The 13,535-nt window shown below is 57.8% G+C and overlaps 1 protein-coding gene across 1 annotated transcript in view; it reads left to right on the plus strand.

Annotated features, from left to right (window-relative positions):
- The window catches only part of CAPN1 (calpain 1), a 45,257-nt gene that overhangs the window by 18,433 nt on the left and 13,289 nt on the right, over window positions 1-13,535 (plus strand). Inside the window, 9 exon segments of the mRNA XM_075569944.1 lie at window positions 3,294-3,412; window positions 4,060-4,193; window positions 5,140-5,308; window positions 5,977-6,060; window positions 7,182-7,267; window positions 8,029-8,103; window positions 11,949-12,109; window positions 13,123-13,251; window positions 13,254-13,298. Of these exon segments, the coding sequence (XP_075426059.1) occupies window positions 3,294-3,412; window positions 4,060-4,193; window positions 5,140-5,308; window positions 5,977-6,060; window positions 7,182-7,267; window positions 8,029-8,103; window positions 11,949-12,109; window positions 13,123-13,251; window positions 13,254-13,298 (1,002 nt within the window).

Raw genomic sequence — 13,535 nt, forward strand, 5'->3', positions numbered from 1 at the left:
ATGTAGTAACAAAGCAGGGTGGCTAATTTCTTCCATGTAGTGACAAAGGAGGGTGGCTAATTTCTTCCATGTAGTAACAAAGGAGGGTGGCTAATTTCTTCCATGTAGTAACAAAGGAGGCTGGCTAATTTCTTCCATGTAGTAACAAAGCAGGGTGGCTTATTTCTTCCATGTAGTGACAAAGGAGGGTGGCTAATTTCTTCCATGTAGTAACAAAGGAGGGTGGCTAATTTCTTCCATGTAGTGACAAAGGAGGCTGGCTAATTTCTTCCATGTAGTGACAAAGCAGGGTGGCTAATTTCTTCCATGTAGTAACAAAGCAGGGTGGCTTATTTCTTCCATGTAGTAACAAAGCAGGGTGGCTAATTTCTTCCATGTAGTAACAAAGGAGGCTGGATAATTTCTTCCATGTACAGTAGTAACAAAGCAGGGTGGCTAATTTCTTCCATGTAGTAACAAAGGAGGGTGGCTAATTTCTTCCATGTAGTAACAAAGGAGGCTGGCTAATTTCTTCCATGTAGTAACAAAGCAGGGCGGCTAATTTCTTCCATGTAGTGACAAAGGAGGCTGGATAATTTCTTCCATGTACAGTAGTAACAAAGCAGGCTGGCTAATTTCTTCCATGTAGTAACAAAGCAGGCTGGCTAATTTCCTCCATGTAGTAACAAAGGAGGCTGGATAATTTCTTCCATGTAGTAACAAAGCAGGGTGGGTAATTTCTTCCATGTAGTAACAAATAATACCTTTTTTTGGATGTACATGTGGATATGTTACAGCTTTCCCACCTCTCTGGGTCCTTCATCGGGCGTGTCAGAGATACAGAGACACAATGTAATATACAGTGTGTGTGAAGGACATATCACGCTTACCCTCCCGTCTTTGCAATCTACCTCAATAATTTTGTATTGTGTTCGCCCCCCCCCCCTCGATCCCCCGGTCCTGTTGTAGAATTTTGTGCTGTCTGCAAAACGGCAAAGAAACGTCCAGTACCCCTCCATTCCTTAACGCCTCCCCTTCAGCTGCATACGAGTAACGAGTATGACCAGGAAGGTGAATTACTTGAGTTTAATCATTGGAAGGCCATGTATGAGCCAACGCGACTTCTACACGTGTTGTGTGAACATCTTCTTGAGCAGCTCTCTGGTTCCTTAGATACAACATGGAAGTATCACTTACCCAATGCTGCCATCTATCAAGCAGTCAGGTTCTACTAGTAGGAACCTACATAGAAATCATTATATTTCCCAAACGGATTGCTCACATTCCAGGCACTAATGGCCAGGTAATGCCCGGAATCTTTTGCACCTTGTCTCTGCTTCCATGTCCTCCGGCCTGGGCACTAATGGCCAGGTAATGCCCTGTCCTGTGGGCATTATTGCTTAAATATTGTGGCCCCAAGCAGCTTTGCAAAACATTTAGACCCAAGCACCTCCGCTGGACGTTACTTGTGTTAATGTTTTCTCGTTGCCGACATCTCATGTATGTATGTATGTATGTATGTATGTATGTATGTATGTATGTCTTTATTTATACCGCGCCATTAATGTACACAGTAGTAATACACGTGACAATCGTATACATAACAAATAATACAAATAACAGATCACGGGAATAAGTGCTTCAGACATAAAAGTGACATTTAGGAAGAGGAGCCCCTGCTCCGGGGAGCTTACAATCTAATTGGTTGGTAGGAAGGACGTACAGAGACAGTAGGAGGGAGTTCTGGTAAGCGCGTCTGCAGGGGGCCAAGCTTTATGTATGAGGTTTAAATTACAGATGCAGCGGCCGCTATGCGAACATTTCACGATTTGTATTCCTGGGCATACCCAGGTCGTGCCGCATGATTTCTTCAAACGTTCCCGCGTTAAGACGCGTGATTACAGTAGCGCTCCGCTATATGGCGCTCCGCTCAAACAGCGTTTCCCAATGTATACCCATATTCATTAGGTTTGGCGCCTGTTCCGTTTTTCCGGTGATTTTCGGCATGACGTGCACAGCAGCGGAGTATCCGGCTGTCACTAAACAACAGTTTTAGCGCGTGCGCAACTCCTTGTCAGATGCCATTTGTCAGCGAAACAGTCGGTTTACAGCTCTGCATCTGTTTTCAAAGGTCCAATACAGTACTGCAGGGCCCCGCTTTACGGCGGCGACCTGGAACGGAAACCGCCGTATGAGTGGGGCCCTGCTGTACTAGTGTTTTTATCGGGCGTTGTCTTAAAATGTAAGTAATTTGAAGATTAGCGTTCCGAGTTCTTTCTGTACTTGGGAAAGAAGTCCTCAGAGGATTAGTGTATGGCTAAGGAGCCTCACACTGTGGAAGATTCCGGGTGTGATTGGCGGCGTTCACGCAAGAATAACGAGTGAATGCCGCGTGGAATACAGCAGAGCTCACGAAGACGGCTCCGTGAAACGTTCGGATAACGGCCGCTGCGTCTGTATCAGCCATCTCGTCCCGCTTTATTTAATTGCGAAGAAAGATTTCTTTATTTTTAATCTCGCCGGCAGTCTCGGTTTCTGTATTGTCTGGTCCGATTCCCTTTGGGACAGAACTAGCGCTGCTTAAATCACAGAGGTGAGAGCGGCAGCTCAGCCCAGTTAATGCCGTTACTATTTTCTGCGTGCGTGTTTGCCGGAATAAACTTGAATATCGTTATTATGCTTTAATGGCTATTGAAATGTTTAGCACAGTTCCAAGTGCACGGAAACCGGTTCCGGCGAGGAGGAGAATCCTGCGTGTGCAGCCAACACATCACAGGCAAACCATTTCTTCCCAGTGCAGGTCTCCTCTAGGACAGAGGTACCAAGCAGAGCTCTGCGCACACGTTCATAATGAGGTTCAAATGTTTCAGGTCCCATATATGGACCGCCTTTCAGATGAAAGAGGAGACCTGCACTGGGAAAAAATAGTTTATATTAAAATTTTACCATGAATTGAAAATAATCCTTTAAAAAAACTATTTTATTGTTGATTTTGTTATCTGTTTTAAAATAGTAAGCACTTTTTTTTTTTAACCTAAAGAGGAAAAATGTGTACAGTATATAATTGTGTCTAAATCAAATAATTGTAAGTTTGGTCTCCCCCTCTAACTCTCCCCCACCTCTCCTCCCTCTCACCTCTCCTCTACCACCCCACATCCCCACCTCTCCTCACACTACCTCTCCCCTCCACCCCACCTCTACTTCCTCTCCCACCATTCCTCTTCACCCCCCCCTCCCCCAACTCTCCCCTCCACCCCTTCCCTCTCCTCCCCCCTCCTCTCCTCCATCCCCACCTCCACCTTCTCTATGAACAGGTGACTGTTGGCTCCTTGCTGCCATTGCCTCCCTCACATTAAATGAGACTGTCCTGCACCGTGTGGTTCCTCATGGTCAAAGCTTCCAGGAAAACTATTCGGGAGTCTTCCATTTCCAGGTAATGGGGTGGAGATGTCCTGTATACTCCATATGGATATCATTTAGTGACGGTGACACCCTGTGGTCACTGTGTGTATTACACCTATATATCCCTATGGGTATCATGCACTGACGGTGACACCCTGTGGTCACCGTGTGTATTACACCTGTATATCCCTATGGGTATCATGCACTGACGGTGACACCTTGTGGTCACTGTGTGTATTACACCTATATATCCCTATGGGTATCATGCACTGACGGTGACACCCTGTGGTCACTGTGTGTATTACACCTGTATATCCCTATGGGTATCATGCACTGACGGTGACACCCTGTGGTCACTGTGTGTATTACACCTGTATATCCCTATGGGTATCATGCACTGACGGTGACACCCTGTGGTCACTGTGTGTATTACACCTATATATCCCTATGGGTATCATGCACTGACGGTGCAATCATTATACCCTACCCCCTAGTATTCGTGTAATTATTGTCCCCCACCCCTTACTATTCACGCTTTGGCAATACTGAAATGTTCTTTCGTCATGCCAATAAAGCTGATTTGATTTGATTTGATACCCTGTGGTCACTGTGTGTTTTACACCTGTATATGCCTGAGTATCATGCAGTGACACCCGGTGGTTACTCTGTGTATTGCAGCTGTGGCAGTTTGGTGAGTGGGTGGATGTCGTTATTGATGATTTACTTCCCGTTAAAGACAATAAACTGGTCTTTGTCCATTCGGCCTCAGGGAATGAGTTCTGGAGCGCGCTGCTGGAGAAGGCCTATGCTAAGTATGAATCCCTGCGCACTCAGCATTCTGTACTAACCCCAGCTCCTCCTCTGCGCACTCAGCATTCTGTGCTAACCCCAGCTCCTCCTCTGCACACACAGCACCCTGTACTAACCCCAGCTCCTCCTCTGCACACAGCACCCTGTACTAACCCCAGCTCCTCCTCTGCACACACAGCACCCTGTACGAATCCCAGCTCTTCCTCTGCACACACAGCACCCTGTACTAACCCCAGCTCTTCCTCTGCACACACAGCACCCTGTACTAACCCCAGCTCCTCCTCTGCACACACAGCACCCTGTACTAACCCCAGCTCCTCCTCTGCACACACAGCACCCTGTACTAACCCCAGCTCCTCCTCTGCACACACAGCACTCTGTACTAACCCCAGCTCCTCCTCTGCACACACAGCACCCTGTACTAATCCCAGCTCTTCCTCTGCACACAGACCCCTGTACTAACCCCAGCTCTTCCTCTGCACACACAGCACCCTGTACTAACCCCAGCTCCTCCTCTGCACACACAGCACTCTGTACTAACCCCAGCTCCTCCTCTGCCCACAGACCCCTGTACTAACCCCAGCTCTTCCTCTGCACACACAGCACCCTGTGTAACCCCAACTCCTCCTCTGCACACACAGCACCCTGTACTAATCCCAGCTCTTCCTCTGCACACAGACCCCTGTACTAACCCCAGCTCTTCCTCTGCACACACAGCACCCTGTACTAACCCCAGCTCTTCCTCTGCCCACACAGCACCCTGTACTAACCCCAGCTCCTCCTCTGCACACACAGCACCCTGTACTAACCCCAGCTCCTCCTCTGCACACACAGCACCCTGTACTAACCCCAGCTCCTCCTCTGCACACACAGCACCCTGTACTAACCCCAGCTCCTCCTCTGCACACACAGCACCCTGTACTAACCCAACTTTCTTCTCCTGTGCAGAGCTAATGGGTGTTACGAGGCTCTGTCAGGGGGGAGCACATCTGAAGGTTTCGAGGACTTCACAGGGGGGGTCACCGAGTGGTATGAGCTGAAGAAGCCCCCCGCTGACCTGTTCAGCATCCTTCTGAAGGCTCTGGAAAGGGGGTCCCTTATGGGCTGCTCCATTGATGTGAGTGTCACAAGCCCCCTGTCACCTTGGGACCTCCCCCACCTCCCTTTTACTTCACTATTCTCTCTCCCCCTCCTTCCCCCCTCTCCCTCCCTCTCCCCTTCCTCCCACCCTCCCGCTCCCCTCTTCCTCCCACCCTCCCGCTCCCCTCTTCCTCCCACCCTCCCGCTCCCCTCTTCCTCCCACCCTCCCGCTCCCCTCTTCCTCTTCCCCCTCTCCCCTCTCTCCGTTCCCCCTCCTATCATCCTCCCTCTCTCCCCCTCGCTCCCCCTCCACTCCTCACCCTCCCCCCCCGCTCCTCCCACCCTCCCTCCCCCTCCCACCCTCCGTCCCCGCTCCCCCTCCCACCCTCCGTCCCCGCTCCCCCTCCCACCCTCCCTCCCCGCTCCCCCTCCCACCCTCCCTCCCCGCTCCCCCTCCCACCCTCCCTCCCCGCTCCCACCCTCCCGCTCCCACTCCCACCCTCCCTCCCTCTCTCCCTCTCCTCCCCCCACCCTCCCTCCCTCTCTCCCTCTACTCCCCCCACCCTCCCTCCCTCTCTCCCTCTCCTCCCCCCACCCTCCCTCCCTCTCCTCCCCCCACCCTCCCTCCCTCACCTCTCCCCCTCTGTCTCCATCTCTCTCTCTCTCTCCCCTCCCCTCTCTCTCACACACTTTCTCTGGTCTCAGATCACTAGTGCGACTGACATGGAAGCTGTAACCTTCAAGAAACTGGTGAAAGGTCACGCGTATTCCGTCACAGGAGCCACTGAGGTAACACTGAGACTGACGCTGCGGTGGGGGGCCGTGACGCTGCGGTGGGGGGCCGTGACGCTGCGGTGGGGGGCCGTGACGCTGCGGTGGGGGGCCGTGACGCTGCGGTGGGGGGCCGTGACGCTGCGGTGGGGAGCCGTGACGCTGCGGTGGGGAGCCGTGACGCTGCGGTGGGGGGCCGTGACGCTGCGGTGGGGGCCGTGACGCTGCGGTGGGGGGCCGTGACGCTGCGGTGGGGGCCGTGACGCTGCGGTGGGGGCTGTGACACTGCGGTGGGGGCCGTGACGCTGCGGTGGGGGCCGTGACGCTGCGGTGGGGGGCCGTGACGCTGCGGTGGGGGGCCGTGACGCTGCGGTGGGGGCCGTGACGCTGCGGTGGGGGCCGTGACGTTGCGGTGGGGGCCGTGACGCTGCGGTGGGGGGCCGTGACGCTGCGGTGGGGGGCCGTGACGCTGCGGTGGGGGCCGTGACGTTGCGGTGGGGGGCCGTGACGTTGCGGTGGGGGCCGTGACGCTGCGGTGGGGGCCGTGACGCTGCGGTGGGGGCCGTGACGCTGCGGTGGGGGGCCGTGACGCTGCGGTGGGGGCTGTGACGCTGCGGTGGGGGGCCGTGACGCTGCGGTGGGGGCCGTGACGCTGCGGTGGGGGGCCGTGACGCTGCGGTGGGGGGCCGTGACGGAGTGTGTGACGCTGCGAGTGTGTGACGCTGCGAGTGTGTGACGCTGCGAGTGTGTGACGCTGCGAGTGTGTGACGCTGCGAGTGTGTGACGCTGCGAGTGTGTGACGCTGCGAGTGTGTGACGCTGCGAGTGTGTGACGCTGCGAGTGTGTGACGCTGCGAGTGTGTGACGCTGCGAGTGTGTGACGCTGCGAGTGAGTGAGGCTGCGAGTGAGTGAGGCTGCGAGTGTGTGAGGCTGCGAGTGTGTGACGCTGCGAGTGTGTGACGCTGCGAGTGTGTGACGCTGCGAGTGTGTGACGCTGCGAGTGTGTGACGCTGCGAGTGAGTGAGGCTGCGAGTGAGTGAGGCTGCGAGTGAGTGAGGCTGCGAGTGTGTGACGCTGCGAGTGAGTGAGGCTGCTACCTTTTACCACCTGTTGATTGTGTTGGGGTCGTGGGGTCATAGGTCAACTACAGAGGTCAGAACACGAAGCTGATACGGATGAGAAACCCTTGGGGTGAGGTAGAGTGGACAGGTGCCTGGAGTGACAGGTGAGACCCTGCAGAACGTCACTTAACCCCTCCCCTGCCTGATTCCAGCAGAACGTCACTTAACCCCTCCCCTGCCTGATTCCAGCAGAGCGTCACTTAACCCCTCCCCTGCCTGATCCCTGCAGAGCGTCACTTAACCCCTCCCCTGCCTGATCCCTGCAGAGCGTCACTTAACCCCTCCTCTGCCTGATCCCAGCAGAGCATCACTTAACCCCTCCCCTGCCTGATCCCTGTAGAGCATCACTTAACCCCTCCCCTGCCTGATCCTTGCAGAGCGTCACTTATCCCCTCCCCTGCCTGAACCCTGCAGAGCGTCACTTAACCCCTCCTCTGCCTGATCCCAGCAGAGCGTCACTTAACCCCTCCCCTGCCTGATCCCTGCAGAGCGTCACTTATCCCCTCCCCTGCCTGATCCTTGCAAAGCGTCACTTAACCCCTCCCCTGCCTGATTCTTGCAGAGCGTCACTTAGCCCCTCCCCTGCCTGATCCTTGCAGAGCGTCACTTAACCCCTCCCCTGCCTGATCCTTGCAGAGCGTCACTTAACCCCTCCCCTGCCTGATCCTTGCAGAGCGTCACTTAACGCCTCCCCTGCCTGATCCTTGCAGAGCGTCACTTAACCCCTCCCCTGCCTGATCCTTGCAGAGCGTCACTTAACCCCTCCCCTGCCTGATCCTTGCAGAGCGTCACTTAACCCCTCCCCTGCCTGATCCTTGCAGAGCGTCACTTAACCCCTCCTGATTGTAGTCTCGGTTCTGTGCAGTTCATCGGAGTGGAATTCCGTGGATCCGTCGCAGAGAGACGAGCTGAGAAATAAGATGGAGGACGGAGAATTCTGGTGCGTCAGAGAAGAGACGGAACCATCATCTGGATATCTTCTTATCCCTCTTCCTTCCCCTCTCTCTCCCCATCTTTTATTTTTTTTATCCTTGTTTAGTTTTCTCCTCCTCTGCGCTTTCTCAACGCACGCGTTCTCTGTCTCGGCGCGTTCTCTGTCTCGGCGCGTTCTCTGTCTCGGCGCTTTCTCAACGTGCGCATTCTCTCTCTCCGCGCGTGCTCTCTCTCAGCGCGTTCTCTGTCTCGGCGCGTTCTCTCTCAGCGCGTTCGTTCTCTCTCTCGGCGCGTTCTCTCTCTCGGCGCGTTCTCTCTCTCGGCGCGTTCTCTCTCTCGGCGCGTTCTCTCTCTCGGCGCTCGCTCTCTCAGCGCGCTCGCTCTCTCAGCGTGTTCGTTCTCGCTCTCTCCGTTCGCACTCGCTCTCTCTCTCCCTGTGCTCTCCCTCTCCCTCCCTGTGCTCTCTCGCGCTCTCTCTCTCGCTCTCTCTCGCTCTCTCTCGCTCTCTCTCGCTCTCTCTCGCTCTCTCTCGCTCTCTCTCGCTCTCTCTCGCTCTCTCTCTCTCCCCGTGCTCTCTCGCTCTCTCTCTCCCTCCCCGTGCTCTCTCGCTCTCTCTCTCTCTCCCTCCCTGTGCTCTCTCTCGCTCTCCCTCCCTGTGCTCTCCCTCGCTCTCTCCCTCCCCGTGCTCTGTCTCACTCTCTCCCTCCCTCCCCGTGCTCTGTCTCGCTCTCTCCCTCCCTCCCCGTGCTCTCTCTCGCTCTCTCCCTCCCCGTGCTCTCTCCCTCCCCGTGCTCTCTCGCTCGCTCTCTTCCTCCCCGTGCTCTCTCGCTCTCTCCCTCCCTCCCCGTGCTCTCTCGCTCTCTCCCTCCCTCCCCGTGCTCTCTCGCTCTCTCCCTCCCCGTGCTCTCTCGCTCTCTCCCTCCCTCCCTCCCCGTGCTCTCTCTCTCTCTCTCGGCGCGTTCTCTCTCTCGGCGCGTTCTCTCTCTCGGCGCGTTCTCTCTCTCGGCGCGTTCTCTCTCTCGGCGCTCGCTCTCTCAGCGCGCTCGCTCTCTCAGCGTGTTCGTGCTCGCTCTCTCCGTTCGCACTCGCTCTCTCTATCCCTGTGCTCTCCCTCTCCCTCCCTGTGCTCTCTCGCGCTCTCTCTCTCTCGCTCTCTCTCGCTCTCTCTCTCTCCCCGTGCTCTCTCGCTCTCTCTCTCCCTCCCCGTGCTCTCTCGCTCTCTCTCTCTCTCCCTCCCTGTGCTCTCTCTCGCTCTCCCTCCCTGTGCTCTCCCTCGCTCTCTCCCTCCCCATGCTCTGTCTCACTCTCTCCCTCCCTCCCCGTGCTCTGTCTCGCTCTCTCCCTCCCTCCCCGTGCTCTCTCTCGCTCTCTCCCTCCCTCCCCGTGCTCTCTCCCTCCCCGTGCTCTCTCGCTCGCTCTCTTCCTCCCCGTGCTCTCTCGCTCTCTCCCTCCCTCCCCGTGCTCTCTCGCTCTCTCCCTCCCTCCCCGTGCTCTCTCGCTCTCTCCCTCCCTCCCCGTGCTCTCTCGCTCTCTCCCTCCCTCCCCGTGCTCTCTCGCTCTCTCCCTCCCTCCCTCCCCGTGCTCTCTCGCTCTCTCCCTCCCTCCCTCCCCGTGCTCTCTCGCTCTCTCCCTCCCTCCCTCCCCGTGCTCTCTCGCTCTCTCCCTCCCTCCCTCCCCGTGCTCTCTCTCGCTCTCTCCCTCCCTCCCTCCCCGTGCTCTCTCTCGCTCTCTCCCTCCCTCCCCGTGCTCTCGCTCTCTCCCTCCCTCCCCGTGCTCGCTCTCTCCCTCCCTCCCCGTGCTCTCTCTCGTTCTCTCCCTCCCTCCCCGTGCTCTCTCTCCCTCCCCGTGCTCTCTCTCGCTCTCTCCCTCCCTCCCCGTGCTCTCTCTCGCTCTCTCCCTCCCCGTGCTCTCTCTCGCTCTCTCCCTCCCCATGCTCTCTCTCGCTCTCTCCCTCCCTCCCCGTGCTCTCTCTCGCTCTCTCCCTCCTTCCCCGTGCTCTCTCTCGCTCTCTCCCTCCCTCCCCGTGCTCTCTCTCGCTCTCTCCCTCCCCATGCTCTCTCTCGCTCTCTCCCTCCCTCCCCGTGCTCTCTCTTGCTCTCTCTCTCCCTCCCTGTGCTTGCTCTCTCTCTCCCTCCCCGTGCTCTCTCTCTCTCTCTCCCTCCCCGTGCTCTCTCTCTCCCTCCCCGTGCTCTCTCTCTCCCTCCCCGTGCTCTCTCTCTCCCTCCCCGTGCTCTCTCTCTCCCTCCCCGTGCTCTCTCTCTCTCTCCCTCCCCGTGCTCTCTCTCGCTCTCTCTCTCCCTCCCCGTGCTCTCTCTCGCTCTCTCCCTCCCTCCGCGTGCTCTCTCTCGCTCTCTCTCTCCCTCCCCGTGCTCTCTCTCGCTCTCTCTCTCCCTCCCCGTGCTCTCTCTCGCTCTCTCTCTCCCTCCCCGTGCTCTCTCTCGCTCTCTCCCTCCCTCCCCGTGCTCTCTCTCGCTCTCTCCCTCCCTCCCCGTGCTCTCTCTCGCTCCCTCCCTCCCCGTGCTCTCTCTCGCTCCCTCCCCGTGCTCTCTCTCGCTCTCTCCCTCCCTCCCCGTGCTCTCTCTCTCCCTCCCCGTGCTCTCTCTCGCGCTCTCCCTCCCCGTGCTCTCTCTCGCTCTCTCCCTCCCCGTGCTCTCTCTCGCTCTCTCCCTCCCTCCCCGTGCTCTCTCTCGCTCTCCCCCTTCCTGTGCTCGCTCTCGCTCTCTCCCTCCCCGTGCTCTCTCTCGCTCTCTCTCCCTCCCCGTGCTCTCTCTCGCTCTCTCTCCCTCCCGTGCTCTCTCTCGCTCTCTCTCCCTCCCCATGCTCGCTCTCTCTCTCTCCCTCCCCGTGCTCTCTCTCGCTCCCTCCCTGTGCTCTCTCTCGCTCTCTCCCTCCCCGTGCTCCCGCTCGCGCTCTCTCCCTCCCCGTGCTCTCTCTCCCTCCCTCCCCGTGCTCTCTCTCGCTCTCTCCCTCCCTCCCCGTGCTCTCTCTCGCTCCCTCCCTCCCCGTGCTCTCTCTCGCTCCCTCCCCGTGCTCTCTCTCGCTCTCTCCCTCCCTCCCCGTGCTCTCTCTCTCCCTCCCCGTGCTCTCTCTCGCGCTCTCCCTCCCCGTGCTCTCTCTCGCTCTCTCCCTCCCCGTGCTCTCTCTCGCTCTCTCCCTCCCTCCCCGTGCTCTCTCTCGCTCTCCCCCTTCCTGTGCTCGCTCTCGCTCTCTCCCTCCCCGTGCTCTCTCTCGCTCTCTCTCCCTCCCCGTGCTCTCTCTCGCTCTCTCTCCCTCCCGTGCTCTCTCTCGCTCTCTCTCCCTCCCCATGCTCGCTCTCTCTCTCTCCCTCCCCGTGCTCTCTCTCGCTCCCTCCCTGTGCTCTCTCTCGCTCTCTCCCTCCCCGTGCTCCCGCTCGCGCTCTCTCCCTCCCCGTGCTCTCTCTCCCTCCCTCCCCGTGCTCTCTCTCGCTCTCTCCCTCCCTCCCCGTGCTCTCGCTCGCGCTGTCTCCCTCCCCGTGCTCTCGCTCGCCCTCTCCCTCCCCGTGCTCTTGCTCGCTCTCTCCCTCCCCGTGCTCTTGCTCGCTCTCTCCCTCTCCGTGCTCTCGCTCGCTCTCTCCCTCCCCGTGCTCTCTCTCGCTCTCCTGGTGCTCTCTCTCGCTCTCTCCCTCCCCGTGCTCTCTCCCTCCCCGTGCTCTCTCCCTCCCCATGCTCTCTCCCTCCCCGTGCTCTCTCCCGCTCTCTCCCTCCCCGTGCTCTCTCTCGCTCTCTTCCCTCCCCGTGCTCTCTCTCGCGCTCTCCCTCCCCGTGCTCTGTCTCGCGCTCTCCCTCCCCATGCTCTCTCGCGCGCTCTCACGCTCTCTTCTTCTCCCATCAGGATGTCTTTTCAGGATTACCTTCATGAGTTTTCTCGCCTTGAGATCTGTAATCTCACCCCGGACTCCCTCACCGCGCGCAAATACCGCAAGTGGAGCACAACTCTGTATAACGGGTCCTGGAGGGGTGGCAGCACCGCCGGCGGCTGCAGGAACTTCCCCGGTAACTAGAACAGGCCTCCACGGGTGCGCAAGGATCTAGAGGAGGATCTAGACCAGGAGTGGCCAACTCCAGTGCTCAGGGGCCACCAACAGGTCAGGTTTTCTCTGCTTCAGCTCAGGTGGCTCAATCAGTGACTCATTCATTATCACTGCACCGCCTGTGCTGAAGCAGGGGTATCCTGAAAACTTGACCTGTTGGTGGCCCTTGAGGACTGGAGTTGGCCACTCCTGCTCTAGAGGGTGTCATGCAAAGACTCCAAAGGGTTGACCCTGCAGAAATCTGCATGACGAGACTCTGGAATGGGCAGGTTGAGACTAGAACTTGTTCTAGAAATGTGCATGATCAGAATTTTAGCCAAGACATGAAATGTTCAGGGCAAAAGCTCCAGAATTGGCATGGAGGGGGGGGGGGAGGGGGCTCCAGAATGGGCATGGAGGAGGGGGGCCTCCAGAAGGGGCATGGAGGGGGGGCTCCAGAATGGGCATGGAGGAGGGGGTCTCCAGAATGGGCATGGAGGGAGGGGGGCCTCCAGAATGGGCATGGAGGGGGGGGCACTCCAGAATGGGCATGGAGGGGGGGGCACTCCAGAATGGGCTTGGAAGGGGGCCTCCAGAATGGGCATAGAGGGGGGTGCCTCCAGAATGGGCATGGAGGGGGGGCCCTCCAGAATGGGCATGGAAGGGGGCCCTCCAGAATGGGCATGGAAGGGGGGCCTCCAGAATGGGCATGAAGGGGGGGCTCCAGAATGGGCTTGGAAGGGGGGCCTCCAGAATGGGCATGGAGGGGCGGGGGCCTCCAGAATGGGCATGGAGGGGGGGGCCTCCGGAATGGGCATGGAGGGGGGGCCTCCAGAATGGGCACGGAGGTGGGGGGGCGCCTCCAGAATGGGCATGGAGGGGGGGGCTCCAGAATGGGCATGGATGGGGGGGAAGTCTCCAGAAGCAGAGCAACACAACCCCCTCCCCCCTTTCTTTCTCTCTCTCATTTCCTTTCCCACGATCCTCTCTGCATAGCCACGTTCTGGATTAACCCCCAGTTTAAGATCGTGCTGGAGGAGGAGGATGAGGAGGATGACCAAGGATCGGAGCGAGGCTGCACCTGTGTCCTTGCCCTCATGCAGAAGAACCGACGCAAGGAGAGGCGCGTGGGGAAGACATGGAGACCATCGGCTTCGCTGTCTATGAGGTACAGAACCTCTAGGACTGGGGAAGCAGGGATACAGAGCCTGACACCTCTAGGGCTGGCACAGGGATACTGACCAGACCTAATTCACGCCGAATATACTGGGCACTGATTGAACAGGACAGAATGATAAAATAACTGAAGATTTATTCCCTTTCGGGCAAACACAACACTGTAACACAAATAACACCTGAAAATAACACTTACGGTAAAATAACAGGGGGAAGTATCAAGAATAACACAG

The sequence above is a fragment of the Ascaphus truei genome, chromosome 14, assembly GCF_040206685.1.
Source record: "Ascaphus truei isolate aAscTru1 chromosome 14, aAscTru1.hap1, whole genome shotgun sequence".
Taxonomy (NCBI): Eukaryota; Metazoa; Chordata; class Amphibia; order Anura; family Ascaphidae; genus Ascaphus; species Ascaphus truei.